Genomic DNA, 25,595 nt, shown 5'->3' with positions numbered 1-25,595 from the left:
ATACTATAATCTATTATTCCATCTATTAAATCACTTAGTTCTCATTGAAATAGGGAATGGCTATGAAATGGGCCAAATGTTTAGCAGCATGAGAGACCACTGACACTTGGGCCCACCGGGACTTTTCCTGGTATCCTGGTGGGCCAGTCCGACACTGTACGGAACACATTATAGGACATCCTGCAGCGAAATACCTGTCCTGCATGTGATGTCGTATGCCTTCAGAATGGCGCATCGGTTGCTTTTACCGTCACCCATCGTTTCTCAGCCGTCACTCATACGAACTCTGCCATCAGCCTTCCGCCCTCAGCCCTCTGCGAAAGTCTTATCCATAAAGTGGTGAGCGAGGGCGGAAGGCAGAGGACTGAAGGAAGAGGATGGAGGGCTGAGGGCAGAAGACTGAGGGAGGAAGGCTGAGGGCGGCGTTCGTATGAGTGAAGGCTGAGAAGGCAGGGTAGACAGAGGTGTGATTGCAGATTTGGACGATGAGTGACGGTAAAAGCAACCGATGTGCCATTCCGAAGTCATAGGATATCGCATGCAGGACAGGTATTTTGCTACAGGATTACGGAAAACATTTTAGGACATCCTGCAGCGAAATACCTATCCTTCATGAAATGTCCTATGCCTTCGGAATGGCGCATCGGTTGCTTTTACCGTCACTCATCCTCCAAAATCATCCAAATCTGCAATCACACCTCCGTCCTCTACCCTCCTTTCTCAGCCGTCAGTCATACAAACTTAGCCTTTTGCCCTCAGCCTTCCGCCCTCAGTCTTCTGACCTTAGCCCTCCATCCTCCTCCATCAGTCATCTGCCTTCCGCCCTCAGTCCTCTTCCTTTTAGTCCTCTTACTTCCTTCTGCCCTCACTCACCACTTTAGAAACTTATGGATAAGACTGTCGGCTGAAAAGAGAGATTTGAGGGGGGAGTGCTGAGCAGCGAGGGCGGAAGCAAGAGGACTAAAAGGAAGAGGACTGAGGGGGGAGGATGGAGGGCGGAAGGCTGAGGGCTGAGTTCGTATGACTGACGGCTGAGAAGGGAGGGTAGAGGACGGAGGGGTACATGCAGATTTGAACGATGACTGACGGTAAAAGCGACCGATGCACCATTCCGAAGGCATAGGACATCGCATGAAGGAGATGTATTTCGCTGCAGGATGTCCTAAAATGCGTTGCGTACAGGATTTCCTAAACTGCGTTCCATAATCCTGCAGCGAAATACATCTTCCTGCGATGTCCTATGCCTTTGGAATGCAGCATCGGTTGCTTTTAACATCACTCATTGTCCATATCGGAAGGCAGAGGACTGAGGGCGGAGGAAGGAGGGATGAGGGCGGAAGGCTGAGGGCAGAAGGCTGAGGGCGGAGTTCGTATGACTGACGGCTGAGATCTCTCTTTTCAGCCGACAGTCTTATCCATAAGTTTCTAAAGTAGCGAGCGGGGGAGGAAGGAAGAGGACTGGGGGTGGAAGGCAGATGACTGAGGGAGGAGGATGGAGGGCTGAGGGCAGAGTTTGTATGACTGACGGCTGAGAAGGGAGGGTAGAGGACGGAGGTGTGATTGCAGATTTGGATGATGACTGACGGTAAAAGCAACCGATGCGGCTTTCCGAAGGCATAGGACATCGCATGAAGGAAAGGTATTACGCTGTAGGATGTCCTAAAATGCATTCCGTACCGATGTCTGTGGATTGGCCTTCCATGTTGGTACGCCTAATATTGTCCGGATCGGTATTAAAGGAGACATTTTGTGTAAAAAAATAAGAATGAACCAGTGCGTTATACTTATTTAGATACAGAAGATTGGCCTTGCTTGTTGGTACGCCTAATATTGTCCGGATCGGTATTAAAGGAGACATTTTGTGTAAAAAATAAGAATGTACCGGTGCTTTATACTTATTTAGATACAGAAGAATTGTGCTTAAAAAAAGTATGTTTCAAGATGATTTATTGAATATTTCTTCAAAAAACTCTCATAATCCCTCTCTTTTACTTACCTGCTCCCTGAATTCCTGGGCTGTGCAGGCGAGCAGGGGGCTCGCTGTGGACACGAACCAATCAGCAGCTAGCTGGACCTGATAGGGAACTGAAGCTTGTCTGCTTGTGTGACTGCAGAGCTGTGATTGGCTGTCCCTCTCCTATGTTGCTTCTGGCAGGGACCATTAGGACACGCCCATCCCTCATTTGAAACACAGACAGGGACCAGAGAACATCTATAGGGAGCTCTAATAAAGGGGCTATTTTTAAAGATAATATTAATTTTAGCACCATGTAAAAGCAACACCATATATAAATCATAATTGCCTACAAAATTAGGGTCTTTTCATTTATCCTATATGTCTCATTTAAAGATGATTAACTGCACATGTGTGGTATATATACTTTGCAACACAGAGTTTGTGTATTTGAGGGAGATTTTTTTTTGCCTTTATCTATTTTAGCTTTACAATTACTGGAAGAGGGTCCTTTAGTTCCAGCACAGTTCTTGGTTGAGTAACTGTCCCCAACTCCCCCCCACACACATACACTAATACAAGAAAAGACTCCTCTGCACCTTTGTGTGCTCTATTATAATGCACAGTATACAAGTAAGGGGACACCAATCATATGGACACCAATTAAGGATGCAAGCAAAACCCACTTGCATGCTATTCAACACCCAGTGGAAATTTTTGCGTCTCCACAATCAGACATACTGATCAGCATTTTTTTTATAATTACAAGAGCATGCAGGAAAATAAAGAGTCGGCAATGCTCAGTGTGTGTCTTGACACCCACAAAACCCTTGTCTTGAAATTTTCTTAGACTATAAAGATCCTGCAACTAATATCCATTCACAGCTAAAGTAAAACAGTGATATTGTGCCTACATACAAACAATGAATTCATTGTTATTAATTTGGGTCTGTGCTGGCATAAAAGGGGTTACACAGTAAGCAGAAAGCTTGGACCTGGTATATGAAGAAAAGATTAAACACCTAGGTATCATGTTTAGGGTGTGAGTTAAATGGAATGGGTCAGATACCAGTTTCCTTCTGAGTGTCCTAGTATTAATCCCATAATCCCACTTATATAAGTGGGGCACAATGAAATGTTTGATCTTCAGATCAATCCTCATATTACAGAACTTAAGAAATTCAACAAATTTTAGACATTATGAGCTCAATGGGATTGGCACAGGTCTGTCTCACCAAAACCTAGAACATCTAAGCCATGACAATTCCTCTCGTATATGGTGGCTGTGATGTATGCCATAACAGTCAGATCAGAACAGTCAGCGCTCTTTGCACTTCCCTCTAGTTGTTCGCAGCTCAGTACTTCCTGCTTTAGTTCCCAAATTGGACACTGCTGTTCTTATTGACATAGGGGACCCCTAGAACTTCTGCCACCTTCTAACCAGGTGATAGCTCCTGGGTTCAATAGGCACAGCACACCTAAAGAATCGCCTGCAGACATTATTTCAACTGCAAACACCAAAAATGACACCAGAAAGACATGCAAAAAACAAAAATACTTTTGGGTGGTGTTCTCCTGTGTTCTCCTGTACTGTGGGTGACACTTAGAAAGTGTTAGGGTATGGACACACATGTGTATTTTCATGCAGTCCGCACCACAATTTTTAAGAAAACTGACCGCCGCGTAAATACGATAGTGTCGTGCCATTGCCTAAGCTTGAAACCTCTAAGCATATTCACGTGGAGGTTGGCTTTTTTTAATGCACGAAAATGGACGGTGAAACTGCACGTGTGTCCAGGCCTTACAGTTATAAAAGTACCCATACAAAAGCTGTACATCTGTAATCTGTCAAATGTTTCTACATCAAAGAGTTTATCCAAAACCGTATATTCAGATATCCACAAAGCAATGAGAAAGTAATATGCAGGGGAGTAACTACAAAGGAAACTGCTGTTGCAGGAGGGCTCAGGAGTGTAGGGGGGCAGTGAGGCCCTTATTCAGGGGTCCCCAACCTTTTTGTCTGCGAGCCACATTCAAATGTAAAAAGAATTGGGGAACAACGCAAGCATGAAAAAAAGTCCAGGGAATGCCAATTAAAGGCTGTGGTTGGCTGTTTGTTAGCCCCTATGTGAACTGGCAGCCTACAAGAGTCTTTATTTGGCAGTACACCTGTTTTTTATGCAACTAAAACTGCCTCCACGAAATTCAAAAATAAGCACTTGCTTGGAGGTAACAGGGAGCAACATCCAAGGGGTTGGTGAGCCACTGGTTGGGGATCACTGCCCTAATTAATGAGCAATTTTAATATATCTTGGTAGAATAGGCCAATTTATCAATACTTTGGGGCCCTAAATTGAATTTGCTGTAGGGCCCAGTAACACCTATTTACATCACTGGTATTATGTGTAATATTCTCTATAAAAGTGAGTCCTTTGTTCATCTGGTGGTGTCTGTAATGCAGACCTTTAATGAATGGCATTACAGAGCAGCCATATCTGAAATCAGTAGAGTCACTATTTTTTAAACTTCATCCATGCACTTTTTTCTCAGCCAAAGCTAACCCAAATTCAGGTGACTCTGAAGCTCTGGTAATCTGAAAGCAGCATTTTCTTAAATTCTTCTCAAGTTTAAATATTATGATTTGTATTTGGTTTGGGATTTAACTGAACCTTTTCTGAAGGATTCAGTATTTGGCCGAAAATGTAAGTATACCCATTTTTACTTAATCTGTTATAAAGTGTCCTTTTATTCCAATAGAAATTCTGTAATAACAAATGACAAATGTACCACATCTTCTTTGCAAACATTGCTTTAGTCATGGATGTCACAGACAACTGCTAAGACTAAAAATGGCTTACTGATTATGCATTAAAGTTTGTTCTGTACAGTCTCTATAGATCTATAATGAATAGCATAAGACATTGGTGTAGATACCACTGACCGGACCCGGGTGCAGGATGTGCATCCAGGCCCCACCACCAGGCCCCCTACCTTCCTGAAGTGCCCACAATCTTCTTCAGGCAAATGCGCACATGCTGTTCCACCTGCAATTAGACGCCATGTGGGCCCCAAGAGGGCGTGGGCTTGTGTGCACCCCTGGTAGTTACACCACTGACATAAGAGCTACACTGTTGTGTAAGACTGTCCCTTAATGCAACTGACACCAAGAGGCATAGCTACCAACTCTTCTCCAGGCATAGCTACTGGGTCATACCAAAAGCCAAATGTTTCTCAACATTGTGTCTATTATACAGAATACTTTGCCTTCACTGTATTTCATACATTACACTTCCGGACACACACACACCAAATAATCCTTGGCAAAAATGACCTGATTATATTAATCATCACTAATTCCAAGTGATTAGAAATGTGATCTTCTCACCTATACCATTCTATTCAATGAACAATCACACTTTAAGAGATTAAGATAAGAAAGCCCAAACAAGAGTGGGGGGGGTTAGGTTGGTCTGTACCTTCTATATAAATATAAATCCAAACATGCTACACAGAAGCTCCAGCTGCTTAATCCAGCAAAGATGTATTGCGCCCTGATCTTTTTCCTGCTGCACACTGCTTCCGGCTTTGTAAGTACAGATTATTCATACCCATCATACCCATCCAGCTACTACACCTGCTCTTTAGAATTTCTTTCTGTTTTTGTATATATAATGTTTGGTGTATATGTAGTTATCTTTGCAGGCTAATTTCTTTATCTTAAACTACACCAGATTGAAACGGATAAAAAAGATGGCATCATTTGAATTAATATGATTAACACCTGAGCACTGTTTTTGTTCTATTTGTTCAAATTATTGTAGCATGTATGATAGAACGTAGTGAGGGGTTGATCATGGCTCACAACTCTTTTGGGTCCAGAACTTCTTGGCCCAAAAACAGAAATACTTTGAATTATTTGAGAGGGGACCCGATTTACTGTCTGAATCTGTGCTGAAATTCAACAAATGGTTAAAACTTTTTACAATATTCATAAGAGTGCCTTGGCACTCCACACAAGTATGTACAACTGTATGCAGTGTGTATGGTCACAAGTACCTTTTATAAATGGCATTGGTGCAGTTTTAGAACACCACACCTGCAGTTGAATTCCTACATAAGCCCTGAAAACTTTATGGGAGAATAAATGGCAATTATAAATGGCAATTCTCATGTGCGTCACTATATCACACAATACATGTTTAAAAGTGGAGACTTAAACTGAGTTTTACATTTGTAAAAATTAACCATCTGGTTGATTACTATGCTGACTGACGCTGGTGAATCCTAGAGCTTCCACTACTCTGGTCCTACTCTGGTCCTGTCGGTAGCTCCAGGGTTTTCTCGGTGGGTTGCTTCAGTAGCCTTACCAGACTCAATGAATAGGCCGCAAAAGCTGTGTTGTACACTGCTCCGGAAGAAACACAACCACATTATGTAAATGCTAGGCACAACATGCCTCTCGTGCCTCTGCATTCAACTGACACATTGGTTACAATTGTTGTGGACACCACTTGCAGCATGTTAACAATTTTGGTGGAATTATGGAGTAAAAAACATGCATACTTGTGCCTGAAAATGCATTTTAGCATACTGTAGTTGCTTAGGAAATTATCTCTTTTGAGTCTGTATTTGAAGAACATAAGTAGTATATTCTCCATAAAAACCTGAGTTTACATTGATAGAGAGCACTCTCCTCAGTAAAATGCTAAATGTTATCCATTCGTTGACAACGAGGACTTGGTTTTATATCCATGTACGGTGTATATATTCAGTGTGACATAATGGTACTGATTGTCTATAAATAGACTGACAGTCAACAAGCTGCAACATAAAATGACCTGAGTATATGTAGACTACCTTAATAGTCATACTGCTCTGTTTAATGAAATTGACTAATAATATATGAGATAATAAAACCTTTACTGCAAATTATTAGGGCATTAGCAGTCATTGAAGAGTTCTATGACCATAATTTTGTAAAAGAGGGATGCCCAGCTGGAGGTCCATGGGCTGAATGTAACCATTGTGATGCCCCCCAGACATCTCAAGAGCATCAATTACCTTTTTTTGGATAAAACCAAACCATTGTATTATATCTAGCCACTGAAAATGTAGTATAGTAAATATTCTGCCCTTTGTATAAATAGCTGAGTCACATTTTTGCACCCCTAACATGAGAATAGCTCCTGGTTCTTCTTAACAAAACCCCACTGAAAACTCCAAAATATTCCATTCCACTTGTTCTTCATCTATTGTGGAGGCAATTTTAAAATATAAACAATTAATCCAACACCTGTAGGCCCAGTTATAATACTCTACATCATTTTTCAAATATGTGATGCCTGAGTGCTTATTATAATAAATACAAGGCCTGGGTGAAAAAGGTGACAAGTGCTGAAAAGGGATAGCAGGGGATCGTTTTGGTCACTTATGATCGAAAACTAGATAAAACTTATTAGATATTGCAAAAAACTGTTTAGCTGTGTGTTTGACTGCATAAGCCTTGTCCAGCAGGTTCTCTAGATTCAGCCCTTTAAAACATTGAACTTCAGCCTAGACATTGGCTTTACAGACTAATTTGTGCAACAGTAATTTTAATGCATTCTGGTTTTTGCATTATCTTTTCAACCAGGCAACACATTAGCTGGATAAAGGCTGACAAGCCCAAATATGGTAATAGATTATTGATGCACCGAATCCACTTTTTTGGATTTGTCCGAACCCCAGAATCCTTTGCGAAAGATTCGGCCAAATACTGAACCGAATCCGAACCCTAATTTGCATATGCAAATTAGGGATGGGAAGGGGAAACCATTTTTTACTTCCTTGTTTTGTGACCAAAAAGTCACGTGATTTCCCTCCCCGCCCCTAATTTACATACGCAAATTACGATTCGGATTTGGTTCGGCCAGGCAGAAGGATTCTACCGAATCCTGCTTAAAAAGGCCGAATCCTGGCCGAATACCAAACCGAATCCTGGATTCGGTGCATCCCTATAATAGACATAAAGACACTGGGGCAAATTTACTAAAGAGTGAATTTTCGCCTTTGAAGGCTCCGCCACACTTCAGGCAACTTTGTCAGACGTTAATTTGCAGCAAATCCGCGTATTTATCAAAATCTTGCTAGAGTTACCTTCTTCCTAGCGAAACTTTGTTCACATACTTACGCTTACGTCTATTTAAATATGGCGGGTACATGCAGGTCATATATGTCTTTATTAGTGAGTATTGGTCAAATTGCTGGAAGAGGCGACTTATTTTTAAAAATGTCCAAGGAAGCAAAATAAAGACGAAAGAGATTCTCTATTGTCCTAGACATGAGCCCACCCTAAAACAAATGTGGCATGTGGCAAATGGTTAATTTTTTTTTTAAAAAACACATATTTACCATTTAAACATAATCGCACATCAAAATATGACAAAACCCCCAGCGTTTTGTCTTTTTTTATGGCTTTTTTGGCGTACAGGATATGATTTCAGTGACATAAGATTGTTGAGGATGTAGCTTCATCATCTTATCAATTTGCCAGTTATAACCTGGCGAAACAGACTCTGGCAAAAAGGGTAATGTATTGGAAAGTTCACACTTTGATAAATTTGCAGAATAATGATCGGTCACCTGAGCGAAAATTCTCCTGGTGAAACAGTGCAAAACTTCTCTAGCACTGAGCTTTTTCACTAACGAATTGTCCGCTTTGCCTTTTAGTAAATTGCCGTTGTACCTTCTGAATTGTCAATTTAGCACATTTTCGCTGGAAAACTCCACTTTGCCCTTTAGTAAATTTGTGCATTTTGATTGTGCCGTCATAAATGCTGATACACCAGACATATCATAGTCATACAAATAAAGCAAGGTATTGAGAATAAATGGGAACCTCATCATCAATAAGTGCCACAAGGCATGAAAATTAAAGGTGTGCCCTTATAACATATAGCAAAACGGACATTCATCAACCTTAAAAATGACATATGGGACACTATACTATATGGTGCTGGGGGTTCCCATTGTGACTGTTCTGACTGACTGTCAAATCACTGTCACAAAACTGTCAATGTAATGCAGATTTAAGTTATGTGTTGGGTGAACTGTGAGTTCCTATATGGCAAGAAGGCATGTTAGATGGTGATAGTGCTCATTTGCTTGAGTCAATGCTGAATATACAGTAGAGCAACAGCAAAAAAAAATCAGATTTAAGGTATCATTTAAAATGTAAAAAAACGTGCAGATCATGAAGACATTTTTATAGCAAATACTGAAGAACTGTATGGTGGTACCCAGGATGTCAAACAGCCATGCAGATTCTTGGCAGATCGTATTAAGAATTTTGTTTTAGCCTTGGAAGGGATGGCAGAAGAAAATCTCACATGTCCAACAACCTAAGCCAAACTTTGGAAAACGTAACATATTTCAACTTTGGTGTGCGCACCTTTAACAAACAAGCAATACAGAAATGTTTCATCTGGAGATCTTCAAATCTGAAATACGGTGGAGAAAGAATTCATGGGGTATGTGTTTTTTTCCTTTTTTGACTAAGTGATAGTGATCCTCTGTGCCCCACACTTCCAGCATTTGTAGCATTCTAAGAACTGCTCAAACTAACCAACAGGATATGTGTTGCCCCAATGGCTACACAGAAGCTTGTTTAAATAAATTATAGTTGTGTTTCTATACACAGTAGTTTTACCAGTGGTGGGCAACAGTACATTATAATGTCATTCCTTTAAAACACTTTAATTTTTTGGTGTTACTGTTCCTTTAAATGGACACATTATAATTGTATAACTCTGACTGTTTTACCCTTAAGGATTTCAAATGCCTGGGTTTTGAAATTAAAAAGCAACTCAGATGAGTGTTGAAATATTTTAAAGATTACTCAGCAAGTTCAGTTGCTTTATCACTAGATACATCTGTGAAATGTTTACAACTTTTGCCAATACTTTTATAGTGAAGCTTGTTTACGTTAGAGGTCAGCCATTCTATTGTTATCCTTTCACTTCCAATTATAGACAGAGACACCTACATTTTGTCTTTAATAAAATCCTGCTACGCTTGGAACTGACCCATGAATATATTACAAACCGAATTGAAAATGCCCAACCCACACTTTCAGTAAACTATATCGGTCCTAGTAGCAGCCACTATTACGCCAAGAATAATATTAAAATCATTTTGAAATTTGGGAGTTATAGGAACCATACCATAAAGATTTTATTGCAGAGCATTTTAGCTTAGACAGGTCCGACCATTAACAATATTACAATAGCACATGTTGGTCCAAAAATGGATCTATTTTTCTGCCACTGCTATAATATTGGACATGGTAGAGACCCCCTATATACAGCCACTTTGTTACACATAACTTAATTTACTGACGTGGTGTAAATTTCATGTCAATAGCCCCATCAGAAATATATTTACTGAAAAAACGTTAACGTGTTCAGTACTTATTTTCTTAGCATACTTGTCTAAAGACATTAGGGGTCGATTACTTCCTGCACCATAGTTGCAGGCCTGCAGATTTCCTTGCATTTGATTGCTTGAGAAATTCCATTCATTAAAGGTACTTGCATCAATATGCGCTCACTGCAGTTTTGTATAGCTTTCCTCCTGCCTCCTGTTCTGAACTGAACACTATTGGATCTAATGACAAAGGCTGCTGTGAGAACCCTGGAGCTACTGACTTTTACAGAAGTAGAGTATGTGTCAATTTTGCAAAGCCAAGCACTATTGCATAAGTTTTAATGCATCAGCCTTATATACACTAGTGAATACTTTTAAGGTGGAATCATGCAAAAAAAAAAAAAAATGGCAATTGCTCTGGAAACCGCACTTGCAGTGCAGCAAGTAAATGACCCTATTGTCTTCCCCTATTGTATTCCCCTTCAAGGAGTATGTAGTCAATCGTACAACAGTCTTATGCTCATTTTCAGTAGTCAGTGGTTTTAATTGATTCTCATTTCTCATTGCAGAAAATTGGTCACCAGAATAATTCTGCGGGTCAGCACTCCATTGGCTGGAACATACCAACTGAGAAACTACCTTTGCAAATAAGACAAAAGGCTCTTATGTGAATTCCAACACTATTCCTAAAATTAATCTCTTTTTTAAATTTAATTTCTTTTTGTCTGTAAACATGTTTTTCTTTTGTGTGTCCACCACTCTGTGTGTAAGTTAAATACAAACAGTTGAAAATAAATACACTATTTAGGTTTAAACTGCACAAGTCTCTGTATAGGGACACTACCCCTTATTTGTCCCCATTTGTTGCCCATATTTAGTAATGCACTTAAGATTTTAATGGATAGGATGTGAATGCTAATGCTTTAGTTTCTTCCTATGATTCAAAGGCAACATATTTCTTTATTAGGAGATACTATATCAAATAATTAATCAGTTTCTTCTTTTTTCTTGTTTTATTGCTTTGGTTTTCTTCTCCTCATATAGTTTATTTTTTTTATCTTCTTTTCTTTTTTGCATTGCTCATAACCATTCTGTCCTCCCAACATGCTTACTCCTTTAATGTGCACACAGAAACAGAGCAAACTTTAAAAATGGTATGCTCTCCTTCCTTCCCTCCTTCATTGCATTTTTCTAGCAATCTCAATGTCTGTGCTCTCTCTGCAGTCACTTGCTAATGAAAGGAATTCGTAGAGGCCCAGACAGATTTTGGGATGATGAGGACTATGTAGATCAGGATGCCAGTGAGACAGCCTGGAAAAACGATGACCCCATATTGGAGGAATGTCTCTGGCTGGTGAGATGGGAATTCCAGGGCAAAAGGTTTCCTTTACTGATCCTGTTTTAGTTTTATATAAAAAGTGCCTATGATATCTTCTTACCATGGTGGTCACTCCATGTTGAAAAAGGTATTGCTAGTTTTGAGAGTCATGGGAATGACAACTCATAACGCAACGAGTGCTGAATATGGCTACCTGTACGAACCTCGCATTCTACATTTTATTCCAACATGCAAGGGAATATTTACTACTATTTTATACTTTGTGTCTACAATGTTATAACAACCTTCAATAAATTCATTTTAAATTCTGTCTCCATTGTATTTCTTCTAACCACTAGAGGGTAGTGTTACATTTTCAGAGTCTTGGTTGCTATTAGTATTTAGACCAGTAGCAAACTTTTCACCTTTAAGTTCATAACCCCAATATGTTTGGAAATAAATGTTTTAATGTTGGCTGGGATTGGTTTCTGTTGCATCACAAGAGATGTTCACTTTGTTTAGCCTAAAAATTATATAACATCTACAGCCAACAAAACCAGTGGAGAATTTAAGAACTCAAAGCCCAGTACTCTATCACACCTTGAGTTGTTCTTCGTTGTGGGAGAGGGGTTGGTGGTTGAAGGCAGCTGCATACTGTTCCAGACTATGCACCCTTTGGCTAGAACTGCAATGTAGGTAGGGTAGGGTGGATAGGCTGTATGTAGATAGGGTAGGGTAGGCTGGGTATGGAATAGAAACAGAGCACAATAGCAAAAACAGAAATTACTGTGGCCTCTTGGTCTTAATAGGGAAGAGGATGATTTGTTCTCAAAAAATCTCTACCAATGTTGCACACCATTTAGAACTTCATCAGGGTGTCTGTTCCTAGTATTAGAGAAAGCTGCTGAGCCTTGCATTTTATGTCCACATATATGTCATTCTTACCTAGGTACCATGTTGTATATGTTAGCAAATGTATTCTTGCTAAATCAATCAATATGATATTTGATTGTAGGATTATACTGTATATAAATATTATAATTGTGCTGCACAGAGCTTCACCAACATTTATCTGTTGACTGTTACATCAAAATGAACACATTTTATGAATGTTTTTCATTTGTAGGTGACCAAAAATGCTTCAGGTATTATCACTGGAAAGGATCACTGTGTCTGTGAAATTGTCCTACCAGACAGTACTTTCCCAGCCCAGAGGGTAACAGCTCTGGAGGATGAGACCCAGCGACTAGGTAACCGGGTGGAAGAGGAAATGGAAAAGGTGTGTTAGTTATGGATATTATGGTGTGATGTTCTAGTAAAACAGTTGTGTGTTAATTTATTTAAAAAGAAAAACTATACCCCCCAAACAATGTAGGTCTCTATAAAAAGATATTGCATAAAACAGCTCATGTGTAAAACCCTGCTTCATGTAAATAATCCATTTTCACAATAATATACTTTTTTAGTAGTATGTGCCATTGGGTAATCCTAAAAAGAAAATTGCCATTTTAAAAAATAAGGCCCGCCTTCTGGGATCGTTGGATTCAATAAACCAAACAAACTATACATGTTAGGTCACATGAGCCAATTAAAATACATAGTTCTGTCTTAAGCTTCCACACTTCCTGTTACAATTGGGGGCATATTTACTAAGCTCGAGTGAAGGATTTGAATGAAAAAAACTTTGAATTTCGAAGGTTTTTTTTGGATACTTTGACCATCGAATAGGCTACTTCGACGTTCGACTACGACTTCGATTCGAACGATTCGAACTAAAAATCGTTCGACCATTCGATAGTCGAAGTACTGTCTCATTAAAAAAAACTTTGACTACATACCTCGCCACTTTAAACCCACTGAGCACCAATGTAAGCCTATGGGGACCTTCCCCCTTACTTTTTAAAGGTTTTTTGATCGAAGGAAAATCGTTCGATCGATGGATTAAAATCCTTTGAATTGTTCGATCGATCGATCAAAGTATTTGCGGTAAATCCTTCGACTTCGATATTCGAAGTCGAAGGATTTTACTTCGATGGTCGAATATCGAGGGTTAATTAAGACCATCACGAAATAGTGGTTCAAGGCAACCTTTAAAATAAGTTAATGCAAAATTAACGAGAATTGTTATTGTTATTGTAAGCACTTTAGCAATTTCCATTCATTATTTTATATTAAGGGATACACATACTATTTATATTGATTGATTTTGTTACAACAGCACTACCTGCTGGTCCGTTTCTGACCATTCTGAAGTTGTCAAGAGATACAGTGCAGGTATGATGTTCTGGTTAAGAAAAATATTGGAAACCTCAGAAAACTTTTCTTACCAGAAGAACATCAGACCAGCCCTCATTGTAACAAAATTAATTTATAATAACAGTAACAACAAAAATGATGACTGTAAATTACATAATTGCTTAGACTTTGGAGAGGGAAACAATTACCCAGTGCTTACTGAGGACCACATAGGTGTCTAAACTATAGATGAAACTGAGTGAAATACAACTAAACTCTCAGGAAATACAACTAAACTCTCTACATATGTTTGTAATTCTATATTAGGACAATGTACTGTGATTTATAAATCTTTCTTTTTGAATATTAAAAGAGAAGCTGTATAACTATATTTTTACTTATTTTCTTATAGATAGAAGAGCAAGAAATTAGATTAGAATCATACTTGGATAGACTCATTAATTTTACCTGGCGACTGGAACGTCTGGAGAAAATGCGCCCAGAGGACCTGGTGGACATCAACTTCGGTCTTCTCAGAGAGGATTTACAGGAGATGGAAAGACTTGTTATTGAACTAAAGGCCAAGCTTAAAGGAAATGCCACTCATGTTGAGAATTTATATACAGAGGTAACATCTAATGTGATAATATGAGAAGCCATCTTGAAAATTGAGATATTTTATGGGATGATTGCAGAATGTGAAGGGGAAAGATATTCATTGCTGGGAGTGAAGCGAAATGATGTGTAGTTATAGCAATTTACAATCTAGTAATTCATGCATTCAGATATGTCAGACTCATTTATCAACAGTGGATAGATTTGCACCTCGCCAGCAACTCAAAATAACTCATTATTTTACTTTTCCAGACAGCTGCAGGGAAATTAATGAAAGCAAACATTTCATTTACTGCCATGGGTTCACGCACTACTGCAAAATGTGCCCATTTTTAGTAAATGAGCACCTATGTAAGAACATGTCATGTATTATGAGCTCAATCTCTTGTTTACTACCAAAGTGGCTCTTCAGAGTCAAAGGGGAGGGAGCTACTGTAAAATAGTTAATGCTCCATCTGAATTACTTGATATGATAAATATAGAGTACAGATTTATTTATTAAATGGTATAGTATATTGGCTATACAGAATTGTGCAGTATTCGTATTAGGACAGAATACACATTTTAAAAAAACATAACATGTTAGATTCCAGGAATTATAAGAAAGATAGGAAAGTGAAAGCACAGAAAAGAAAAGAGAAAATATAAGGCATTTTGTCTTACAAACCTATGAGAGATGATAAAAAACAAATTTACTAAAAGGGCATAGGCATGTAAAATATACATACAATGTGTTCAGTGTCGGACTGGGACATCAGGGGCCCACCCAAAAACCTTAGACTAGGGGCCCACCAAAAACACTTAGACCAGGGTCCCAGTCTCAGTACTATTATAATTCCTCTCCTCACTCAACCTCTATTCTACTAGTCTCTTTTCTTTACATACTATAATCTATTATTCCATCTTTTTAGCCTCTTTGTTCTCATAGAAATAGGGAATGGCCATGAAATAGGCTAAATGTTTAACAGCATGAGGGCCCACTGACTCCTGGGCCCACCGGGAGTTTTCCAGGTATCCCGGTGGGCCAGTCCGACACTGAATGTGTTCACATGTAATATTTAATGCAACTCATTCTCCCTATTTCGGGTTTACAGAACTAGGTACAACAATTGCACCTGACAGTTAATGGCACACAAGATAGCATCCCTTGCATCTGCATGTAACAGATACCAGTGTTCCCGTGCATTTAGACAGTGTTAGAAAAAGCCTATACAGGTACAAGGCGCTTGCTCTTTTTTTAATAATAAATTAGCTCTTAAATCACTATTCTGATACAAGATAGTAACATAGTAACATAGTAAGTAAGGTTGAAAAAAGACACATGTCCATCGAGTTCAACCTTTTTTTTTTTTTTTTTTATTAACTACCTATCTGCCAGTTGATCCAGAGGAAGGCAAAAAAACCATCTGAAGCCTCTCCAATTTGCCTTAGAGGGGGAAAAATTCCTTCCTGACTCCAAAATGGCAATCGGACTAGTCCCTGGATCAACTTGGACTATGAGCTATTTCCCATAACCCTGTATTCCCTTACTTGCTAAAAAGCCATCCAACCCCTTCTTAAAGCTATCTAATGTATCAGCCTGTACAACTGATTCAGGGAGAGAATTCCACATCTTCACAGCTCTCACTGTAAAAAACCCCTTCCGAATATTTAGGCGGAACCTCTTTTCTTCTAATCGGAATGGGTGACCTTGTGTCAGCTGGAAAGACCTACTGGTAAATAAAGCATTAGAGAGATTATTATATGATCCCCTTATATATTTATACATAGTCATCATATCACCCCTTAAGCACCTTTTCTCCAGCGTGAACATCTCCAATTTGGCCAGTCTTTCCTCATAGCTAAGATTTTCAATACCTTTTACCAGCTTAGTTGCCCTTCTCTGTACCCTCTCTAATACAATAATGTCCTGTTTGAGTGATGGAGACCAAAACTGTACGGCATATTCTAGATGGGGCCTTACAAGTGCTCTATACAGTGGAAGAATGACCCCCTCCTCCCTTGTCTCTATGCCCCTTTTAAAACAGCTCAAGACCTTATTTGCCCTTGATGCTGCTGACTGGCATTGCTTGCTACAGCCAAGTTTATCATCTACAAGGACTCCAAGGTCCTTTTCCATAATGGATTTGCCTAGTGCAGTCCCATTAAGGGTATAAGTGAATATTTTTACATCCCAGGTGCATGACTTTACATTTATCAACATTGAATCTCATTTGCCACTTAGCTGCCCAGATTGCCAGTTTGTCAAGATCATGTTGCAAGGATGCCACATCCTGGATGGAATTAATTGGGCTGGATAATTTTGTGTCATCTGCAAACACTGATACATTACTTACAACACCCTCCCCTAAGTCATTAATGAACAAGTTAAATAAAAGTGGACCCAATACTGAACCCTGGGGGACCCCACTAAGAACCTTACTCCAAGTAGAGAATGTCCCATTAACAACCACCCTCTGTGTGTAAAAGAGAAGTCACAGTTTTGCTTTATTATTTGATTTGGTTAAATTAGATGGGCAAGAGGCCTAATTATTTTGAACCTATACAGAATTGATTAAAAGAAAATGAATAATTCAGTCAAATTTTTTAACCCAAATCCATGGATTGACATGTATTGGACTAACAATTTTATATAGCAAAGAGAACAAAAAAGTCACAAAAGACTCACCCAGTATATGAAGAGGTCCATGTACACTGCCCTGAACTTTCAGCTAATGGAGCGGATACAAACCATAGAGTAAATCAACAGGCACTCAGTGGAACAATCCTCCACACAGATGTGTAAATGAAATAAGTTTATTCAGGATCCATGACACAGTCTTTCGCATTTCGTATCACCACTGATACTTAATCATAGGCACCCTATGATTAAGTATCAATGTTGTTACGAAATGCGTAAGGCTGTGTCATGGATCCTGAATGAACTAATTTAATTTACACATCGGTGTGCAGGATTGTTCTATTGAGTTAGTGGGTTAAAAAGATATGCACCGCGCTTGTGAATGACAGGGGTTAGAAGCTGCACCGTTTATAAAGTGGATCCACAGGTCCACCGGTATATGTCAGAAACTGGAGCAGGAAACAGTGCGCTATTGGAATGATTCACTTAAGTACCTAAATGTAGGAAGAGAAGAAATCCCGATAGTGTATTAACCTTATATTAAGGGTAACTTTCGCTACACGTTCTACTCACATATAGTGGTCAGGTTTTGCGCATTGAAGGTTCTAGCGGCTTTATCCTTGGCTTCGTCGGTTGGATTTCGGTACCTAACGGGAAAAATCAAAGATAGTGCAGAATCGCCGGCACGTGAGTAGGGGAGGGTGAGAGTTCTGCTTACCAGAATGATTTTCAAACCGAGCGTGTAAGAACCGAAAAGTTGTAATTAGGTGCGGCTTCCCTCTTCTATCGCTATACCGGTCGGGTAGTGAAAGATCCACCGGTTCTTGATGTAAGAATAGAAGGCTCCTGTTGCAGACAGTCGTTGCAATTTCTGCCGTACACCGGAAGTGCGGCTCTTTTCCTCGTGGTGAACGCTGAGAAATTCAGCGTTTATTCTGCTGATACTTACTTAGGTACTATAGGGAATCAAACAAAGGTTCCGTGGTATTTGCTTTAACAAATTTTTTATTGTAGTAAACTAGTAGAAAAGGACTATTAGCCCAACGCGTTTCGTATATAAAAATACTTCCTCAGGGGCAGTTACCCACACAACCTTGTGAAACCTTTTTATTAGGTTGGTGGGTGGCTGTATCAATTAGCATAATTGGTTCAATCATGGTTGTTACATATGAGGCAATTACTTCAATTGGATATACATAGTATCCACATGTGGTTACAAATAAAATTGGCAATACTTGTTTAAAAGGAAATGAGGTTTTTTTTTTAAAAAAAACACATTATTCGTTTAAAAAACATTTAAGATCGATTTCAATGTTTAACCCTTTTGGTGTGAGTGTTTTTAACTTATGGATCCAAAAAGTTTCTTCCTTGGATATTAAATTAATTATGTCACTTCCCCGCCAGTGGGCTTTTTTTTTTGCGTTATTCCAACAAAGGTTAAAAGCGAGGGGTCTGAATCGTGATGGGACTTAAAATGGGCAGATACGCTGTGTGTTAAAACACCTTTTCTAATATTATTGATATGTTCCCTTATTCTAGTTTTAAGGTTTGTGCCTGTCCTTCCTATATATTGTAACTTGCAGGGACATTCGAGTAGGTAGATCACATTGGTACTGTTGCAAGTTAAAAAGTTCTTAATATCGAATGTTTCGTTTGTTACATTGGATCTAAATTTATAAATCTTTTTTTCGTTACTTTTACAAGTTTTACAGGCTTTGCAATTTTTGCAGCTAAAAAATCAATTTTTCTCTTGTGAAAGAAAGGTTTTAATGTTTTTTTGTTTTGTAGGTATGCAGCTTGGGGCGAGGATTTGCTTCAGAGTCTGAGGTTTTTTATATATTATTTGGGGATATTCTGACAGGTGTCCTGACAAATCTTTATCCTTTTTTAGTATGTGCCAATGTTTAGTTAAAATCTGTTGGAACAATTTATTGGATCGATTGTAGGTTGTAATAAAGGGAATGAATTGATTTGTTTCTCTTGTTTGTTTTGTATTGGTTTTTAACATTTCTTCGCGGTTCTTCTTGTCACATTTGTTTTTTGCTTCGTCAACTATTCTCATATTATATCGTTTCTCTCTGAATTGTCTGCGTAAAGTTTCACATTCTTGTTCGTAGTCTTCTAACTTGCTGCAGTTTCTTTTAGCTCTGTTGAATTGACTAAATGGAATGTTGTTCAACCATTTTTTATGGTGGCAACTGCTATTGAGGATGAATCCATTGCTGTCTGTGGGCTTACGGTATAGACTGGTCGAAAGTTTGTCGCCCTCTGCTGTAATAACCAAATCTAAGAAATTCACTCTCTTGGTACTGTAATTAGTAGTGAATTTTATATTGAAAGCATTAATGTTAAGGGAATGTAGGAATTGTTTTAAGTCGTTTTCAGGGCCATGCCAGACGAATAAACAATCGTCGATGTAGCGCTTCCATTGTAATAATCCTTTTGTTTGATTTATTAACGGTGTAATGTGTTGTTTTTCCCAGTGGCCCATGAACAGGTTGGCATAGCTAGGGGCAAATCTTGTTCCCATCGCTGTACCTTTGACTTGTAAGTAATAATCACCCTCAAACCAGAAGTAATTTTTATTGAGGATGAATTCAATTCCTTTTATTATAAATTCTCTATATGCTAAGGCCATGGTGTCGTCATTTTCTAGATAATGATTTACCTCAGTTATCCCCAGTTGATGGTCTATGATGGTGTAAAGGGAGGTAACATCGCATGTGCCAATGAAGTACTGTTCTTTCCAGGGAATGTTGTTAACAAAATTGATTGTTTGGATGGTATCCTTTAGATAGGACGGTAGATTTCATTTCAGATTTCAGATCACATATTTCTGTAAGAACAGATCTATGTAATCAGATAAGTTGGAGGTCAGAGAACCGCAGCCAGAGATAATGGGTCATCCAGGGGGATTTTTTGTATCTTTGTGTATCTTGGGTAGAGTGTAAATAACAGGAACCTTAGGATAATTGATTCTTAGATATTCAAATTCTTTTTTATTCAGAATTCCTTTTTGTTTGGCGTCTTCCAGTAGTTTGTTGAATTGTCCTTTAAATAAATTAGTTGGATTGCTTTTTAATTTGTTATATATTGTGTTATCTGATAGTTGCCTGTTGATTTCTTTAATATAATACTCCTTGGTCATTATCACGATGCCGCCTCCTTTATCTGCCGATTTAATTACAATCGAGTTATCGTTTTTCAGTTGTTTCAATGCATTACGTTCTCTGATGGTTAGATTTGGTTTATTTGGTTTACTTGGATTAATGGTTTCAAGTTCGTCTATTACTAAATCTCTAAAGGTGTTAATGAAGTGACTATTAGAATGGATGGGGTTAAAGGTAGATTTGGGTTTGAGTGATGTATGTGAAAATGTCTGGTTAGAATCGGTTGGTGTATTCTCTTTTTGGAAAAGAATTTTTTGAGACTAAGTTTTCTAACGAACTTATGTGTGTCTATATAAGTTTGGAATTTATCAAAATGATTAGTAGGTGCAAATTTCAGACCCTTTTGTAGGTCAACCTTATAAATCCCCCCATCCGCTATATCATAAAATATACCAGCAAAATCGGGATTTTCAGGGGAAAAGGAACAAAGACAAGGAGAAAAGGTTTTATTACCAAAAGGCAGAACCATCAATAATGGGCACACCGTACAAGAAAAGAAAAATGTTAGATTCAGAAAACGAGGAACTAGAGGAGGAAAGAAGTCCACCAAACAGAGAGTTAACGGACAGAAGGAAGATGTGGATCCCCTTTTAGGCATCTACAATCTTACCACAAAAATACTTGAACCTGACCAAATCAAAGTACTAAAAAAAGGTCTGAAATACACTATCGGGATTTCTTCTCTTCCTACATTTAGGTACTTAAGTGAATCATTCCAATAGCGCACTGTTTCCTGCTCCCGTTTTTGTTCTATTGAGTGCCTGTCCATTTGCTATACAGCTATTTGACTAAGCTCCACCATTATTCAGACCCTGCCCTTATTGTCTACTGTTAACTTGCATCTTTTGCTAGGTAAAGAATATCTCAAAGATTGTTGGGCTATTAGAAACTATGGACAAAAACAATGTTCTCAAAGCCCAGAGGGACATGGACATTCTTAAGAAGAAGCTTCTGGACTGTGAGAAGAACCTCAAAGCCATTAAGACACCAGTCACTATACCACTTGGTCAGTAAAATGTCTCTATAGTATAGCTTCTATACAGACACATTGGGGGTCTGAATACAATTATTGTTGAAAGTATTAGATTATATGGAATAAAAAAAAGCACTGTAAAATAGAAGTATAATAGGAGTTATTTCGAGCAATAAAAGTAGCTATAGATCTACATAGTGTTTACCACCAAGATGAACAGAGCAACAAAATAAGTTATAGGTAATAATTGATATTTTGTCAAAGCAATACAAATAGTTATAGTGGCACATAATACAAAGTACTAAAGCAAGATTAATTTATATGCAACAAAAAAAAACTGATAGCAGTATGTGTGAGCCACTTTAAACACCTTAACCTCCAGTAATTCCCTGATGTCCCCTGGTGCACAAGGATGAAAGTGACAGTAGTCGAGAGGCCTGCTTCAAACAAATAACCTATTTATTGAACACTTAGCAGTAGATTTTGGTCACAGCATGCAGGCAGTATAATTTTCAAGTACAGTTGCAGCAATAAGTGGAAAACATTACACTTTGAGATATTTCAAGTAGATCCCGCTTAGGAGGTAGAGCAACCAGTCTTGGTGATTTTTCCCCAGCATTAGGGATCCCATGGGTATCTTGCTCCTTGACACTTTCCCTGTTCTTGAGCTCACCCACTTGTGTCCCTGCCTGGCGGCTTTATCACCGTACGGGTGTTAACCCTACTACTCTTCTTGTTGGAGCCAGAAAGCTGCTCACTAAATACACTGCCTCTAACTCTCGCTCCTATAGTGGCTATTACAGAACTTCTAAATAAAACTCAGCCTAACCAGGGCCTGTAACTTGCTCAGGCCCACTCCTGTAGCACATGTGCTATATCCTTTTATACTTTTAAAGCAAGCACTGAACAAAATCCAATTACAATGGACACAGGGAAAAGGAGGCAATAGCTGCCTGGGTAGATAAAAGTACAACTTAGGTGTCCAAATATATAGGGTAAACATTTAACCGTCAGGGTCTCTACATATAGAATATCAGAAAAACAAGACAATCAGTTACATACAAAGGCTAGCCTTTCACTATTTGCACTTGTGTACATGGTGCCACACTAGTACCTTGTGTACATACTAGAGGCAATTAAAACAACATTGCAAAAAAATAATGCAGTTACACCAGAGACTAAGAACAACACATTACTTATTCCAGGAACTGTGCTTATTTTAGGAATTTTTAATTTGAGTATAGTTTAATTTTGTATACCATGGTCTTTTTATTTTTTAAATAAAGGAAATGATGTCTAATATAGTTTTTTGTTGCATATCTTCTCATGTCTTCAGGATCGTGCCAGCATCGTGGCTTAGCTCGCATTGGCAAACCAAACATTATTCAATGGAAAGGAGTTGGTTACAAATCTGGAGCTTGGGGTAAAGATTCCGCTTGGAACACCACCAGGAAACTCATGTACTGGGTCGCACCACTGAATGTTAATGGTCGTATACTGGAGTCTGTGCGAGTCTATTCAAATCTGTATGATATGCAGTTGAACAGAAGCGCATTTAATATACCTCTTGCTAGGTTTATGAAAAACAAGTGGAACTACACCATTGCTGGCCAAGGTTCTGGAATGATTGTACATAACAATCACTTGTACTACAACTGTTATAATAGTAGAGATATGTGTAGGATCAATCTGAGCAGCCTTGTGACCCAACGCAAAACCCTTATTAATGCAGTGTTCAACAACAGATACTCCTATGCAGGTGTCAGCTTCCAGGATATTGACTTTGGTTCAGATGAGAGGGGATTGTGGGTAATATATACTACAGAGGAAAATGCAGGCAAGCTTGTAATAGGTAAGGTAAATGTTGCTACCTTCAATATAGATAATAGTTGGCCCACCACCCAGTTAAAATCTGAGGTAAGCAATGCCTTTATGATCTGTGGGGTTCTGTATGCTACACGATTCATCAGCTCAAAGCAAGAAGAGGTCTTCTACACATTTGACACTAAGACAGGCAAGGAAGTAAGAGTCAGCATTATTATAGATAAGATATCAGAAAGAGTGCAGAGTCTAAGTTACAACTCCAATGACCGCAAGCTGTACATGTTTACTGATGGTGTTTTAGTCTCCTATGATGTTGCCTTGAAGGCTTAAGGTCCCTCCTTTACCTACAATCTTTACCACTACTTGTTATATCAAGTATTTGGCACAAAGGACTTGAATTCCTTGGTCCTCATCACAAAATCTAATTATATGCAAATTAGGGCAATGTAGCATGCCTGCTCAGATGAATGTATAATAATTAGGTACTCGGATCTTGACTGCCTATATATATATTTCAAAGATGCTGGTGTGCTACCTTTAAATGGCCACTTTTTATTGATTTTAATGTGGTTATTGATAATTCTATAATTGTAAAGTCATCTCTCCATACTGAACTAGCTGTCCAGTGTTCCAGTGAGGTAACCTTAAATCTTGATATCCCAACCTCTGATAACCTTAATACATGGTCACTTACCTTGTCTTATTTCCACATTGCAAAATCAAACTTTTCTTTATAATTTTGAGGTTCTTTAGCCAATACAGAGTAGGTAGAGGGTGTATATATATATCTATACACATTTCTGTCATGTTATGCACTAAATACTATCATTGGTCTTTGCATGTTTTTTAATAACATTGTATTATCTTTTATCCAAATCGTGTTAATTCTAACTGCAAGAGAGAAATAAAGTCAATATATCAGATTATATGATTTCAGTTCTCTTTTCCTATTTGAAACTCATCTTTTATTTGTGGAAAAACACATTTAACTTGGAGAGCAAGGGTTCACCAACTTCCAACTTGGACAATCACTCTCCTGCAGCTAATTGGTTGGGTAAAATGTTACCCCTTTTAAGCGCCACTAACATTGCTATACAATTAGCCTAGCTGTACTAGACAATTCTGATTTTCCCCTTCTGTTCTCATATGGAAATTGGGAGAAAAGTGAGACCTGGGGCTATGCCAAAGCAACAGTTTCTTGCCAGTACAACTTCATAAAACATAGACCAGGTTACCATTGCAGAGTAGTGTGGATGGTAATCTCTTAAATTATGCAGTATCAGACCCTGGAAGCTACTGCAGGTAAAGTTAAAACATATAAGAGGAATCTTATCTAGTAAGGAGACACCTTTTCTGGAGCAAAATATTTAGCACACCTTTATTAAAAGGTTTACAATCATAAAAGCATTTGTATTACAGAATGACATTTATTTAGATAAAAAGTAAGTTGAGAAACACTGAATTGCAGATTGGCAGTTATCCAGTGGGTAATCAGGTTTGATAAAATTGAGATTATGCCAAGGTGAGTAACCTTGGAACAAATATTCAACTCATTTCCTGCAGGCTCAGAAGAATTGTTTCACAGATTGCTCAATTCAACTACTGTACTGACTTCAGCTATGTACTACTTCAGCTATGTACTAACAAGCAATTGCACAAACCAACATTTGATCTAGAGAGAACATGGGGTCTCTCAACCAGAAATAGATATCATTTGTTTTGTATTTCCTGTTGAACGATTTCAGTTTTAGTTCAGAGTAATGTGTTAGCTTTCATTGTAGTAGTTTCCAAACACAAGCACAATCCCCCATCCCATCCACAGTGCAGGAAAAGGGTGTTGGGAAATTCTTACCAAGTCATCATGGGCTACTAGCAGAACCACCTATATTGCAAAGAGGATATCCACTAAACATTCACTGGTGGGGGCTTCAGGTTTTTGAACTATTGAGATCTGACACTTTGGAAGCTATAGTATTATTACTATTATTATTATTATTTACATGTATTTTTAGAGCGCCATCATATTGCACATCACTGTAAAATAAATGTGTTTATACATAGAAATCACATGAATTACATACAAATAACAACAGAGTTAAATACCAGTACCAGTGCAAAAGGTAAGGAAGGCCCTGTGCAATAGAGCGAACAATCTAAAGGGGAAGGGGTGTGGGAGTGGGCAAGATCAGCAGGCCCGGATTTGTGGAAAGGCCACCTAGGCCCGGGCCTAGGGCGGCAGGATTTTAGGGGGGTGGCATGCTGCCCAACCACACCCACATTGGTTCAAAAACACTGGAGATGCGCTGGAGATACAATAATTTTTTTAATTTCCTGTGCGCCAATCCTCATTGCTCCTCTCCGCCTGGAGGGGACAGGGGCGAAGAAAGGTAGTGGGCCTAGGGGCGCCCACTATATAAATCCGGCCCTGAAGATCAGAAATAAGCAGGTGAGAGATGTAACAAATAGTATTACATTTGGTAGCT

At 38.7% G+C, this 25,595-nt stretch overlaps 1 protein-coding gene across 1 annotated transcript; it reads left to right on the top strand.

The window, feature by feature from the left end:
* Window positions 1-226: 226 nt before the first annotated feature.
* Window positions 227-24,028, top strand: LOC108698954 (olfactomedin). Its single transcript, XM_018230814.2, has 6 exons — window positions 227-339; window positions 11,582-11,711; window positions 12,802-12,954; window positions 14,323-14,538; window positions 21,168-21,321; window positions 22,625-24,028. The coding sequence occupies exons 1-6, from the start codon at window positions 227-229 to the stop codon at window positions 23,440-23,442; spliced, it is 1,584 nt and encodes a 527-aa protein (XP_018086303.1). The 3' UTR covers window positions 23,443-24,028.
* Window positions 24,029-25,595: the final 1,567 nt, after the last annotated feature.

Source organism: Xenopus laevis, chromosome 8L (assembly GCF_017654675.1).
Source record: "Xenopus laevis strain J_2021 chromosome 8L, Xenopus_laevis_v10.1, whole genome shotgun sequence".
Classification (NCBI taxonomy): domain Eukaryota; kingdom Metazoa; phylum Chordata; class Amphibia; order Anura; family Pipidae; genus Xenopus; species Xenopus laevis.
The sequence above is the reverse complement of the archived record's forward strand: the minus strand, read 5'-3'. Positions and strand labels throughout refer to the sequence as shown.

Bases quoted from the DNA above. Each gene is read 5' to 3' on its own strand.
- LOC108698954 (XM_018230814.2), top strand. From the start codon at position 227: ATGGCGCATCGGTTGCTTTTACCGTCACCCATCGTTTCTCAGCCGTCA. The intron at 340-11,581 runs GTGAGCGAGGGC...CTCTCTCTGCAG, and splicing joins AAAGTCTTATCCATAAAGTG to TCACTTGCTAATGAAAGGAA. The intron at 12,955-14,322 runs GTGTGTTAGTTA...ATTTTCTTATAG, and splicing joins TGGAAGAGGAAATGGAAAAG to ATAGAAGAGCAAGAAATTAG.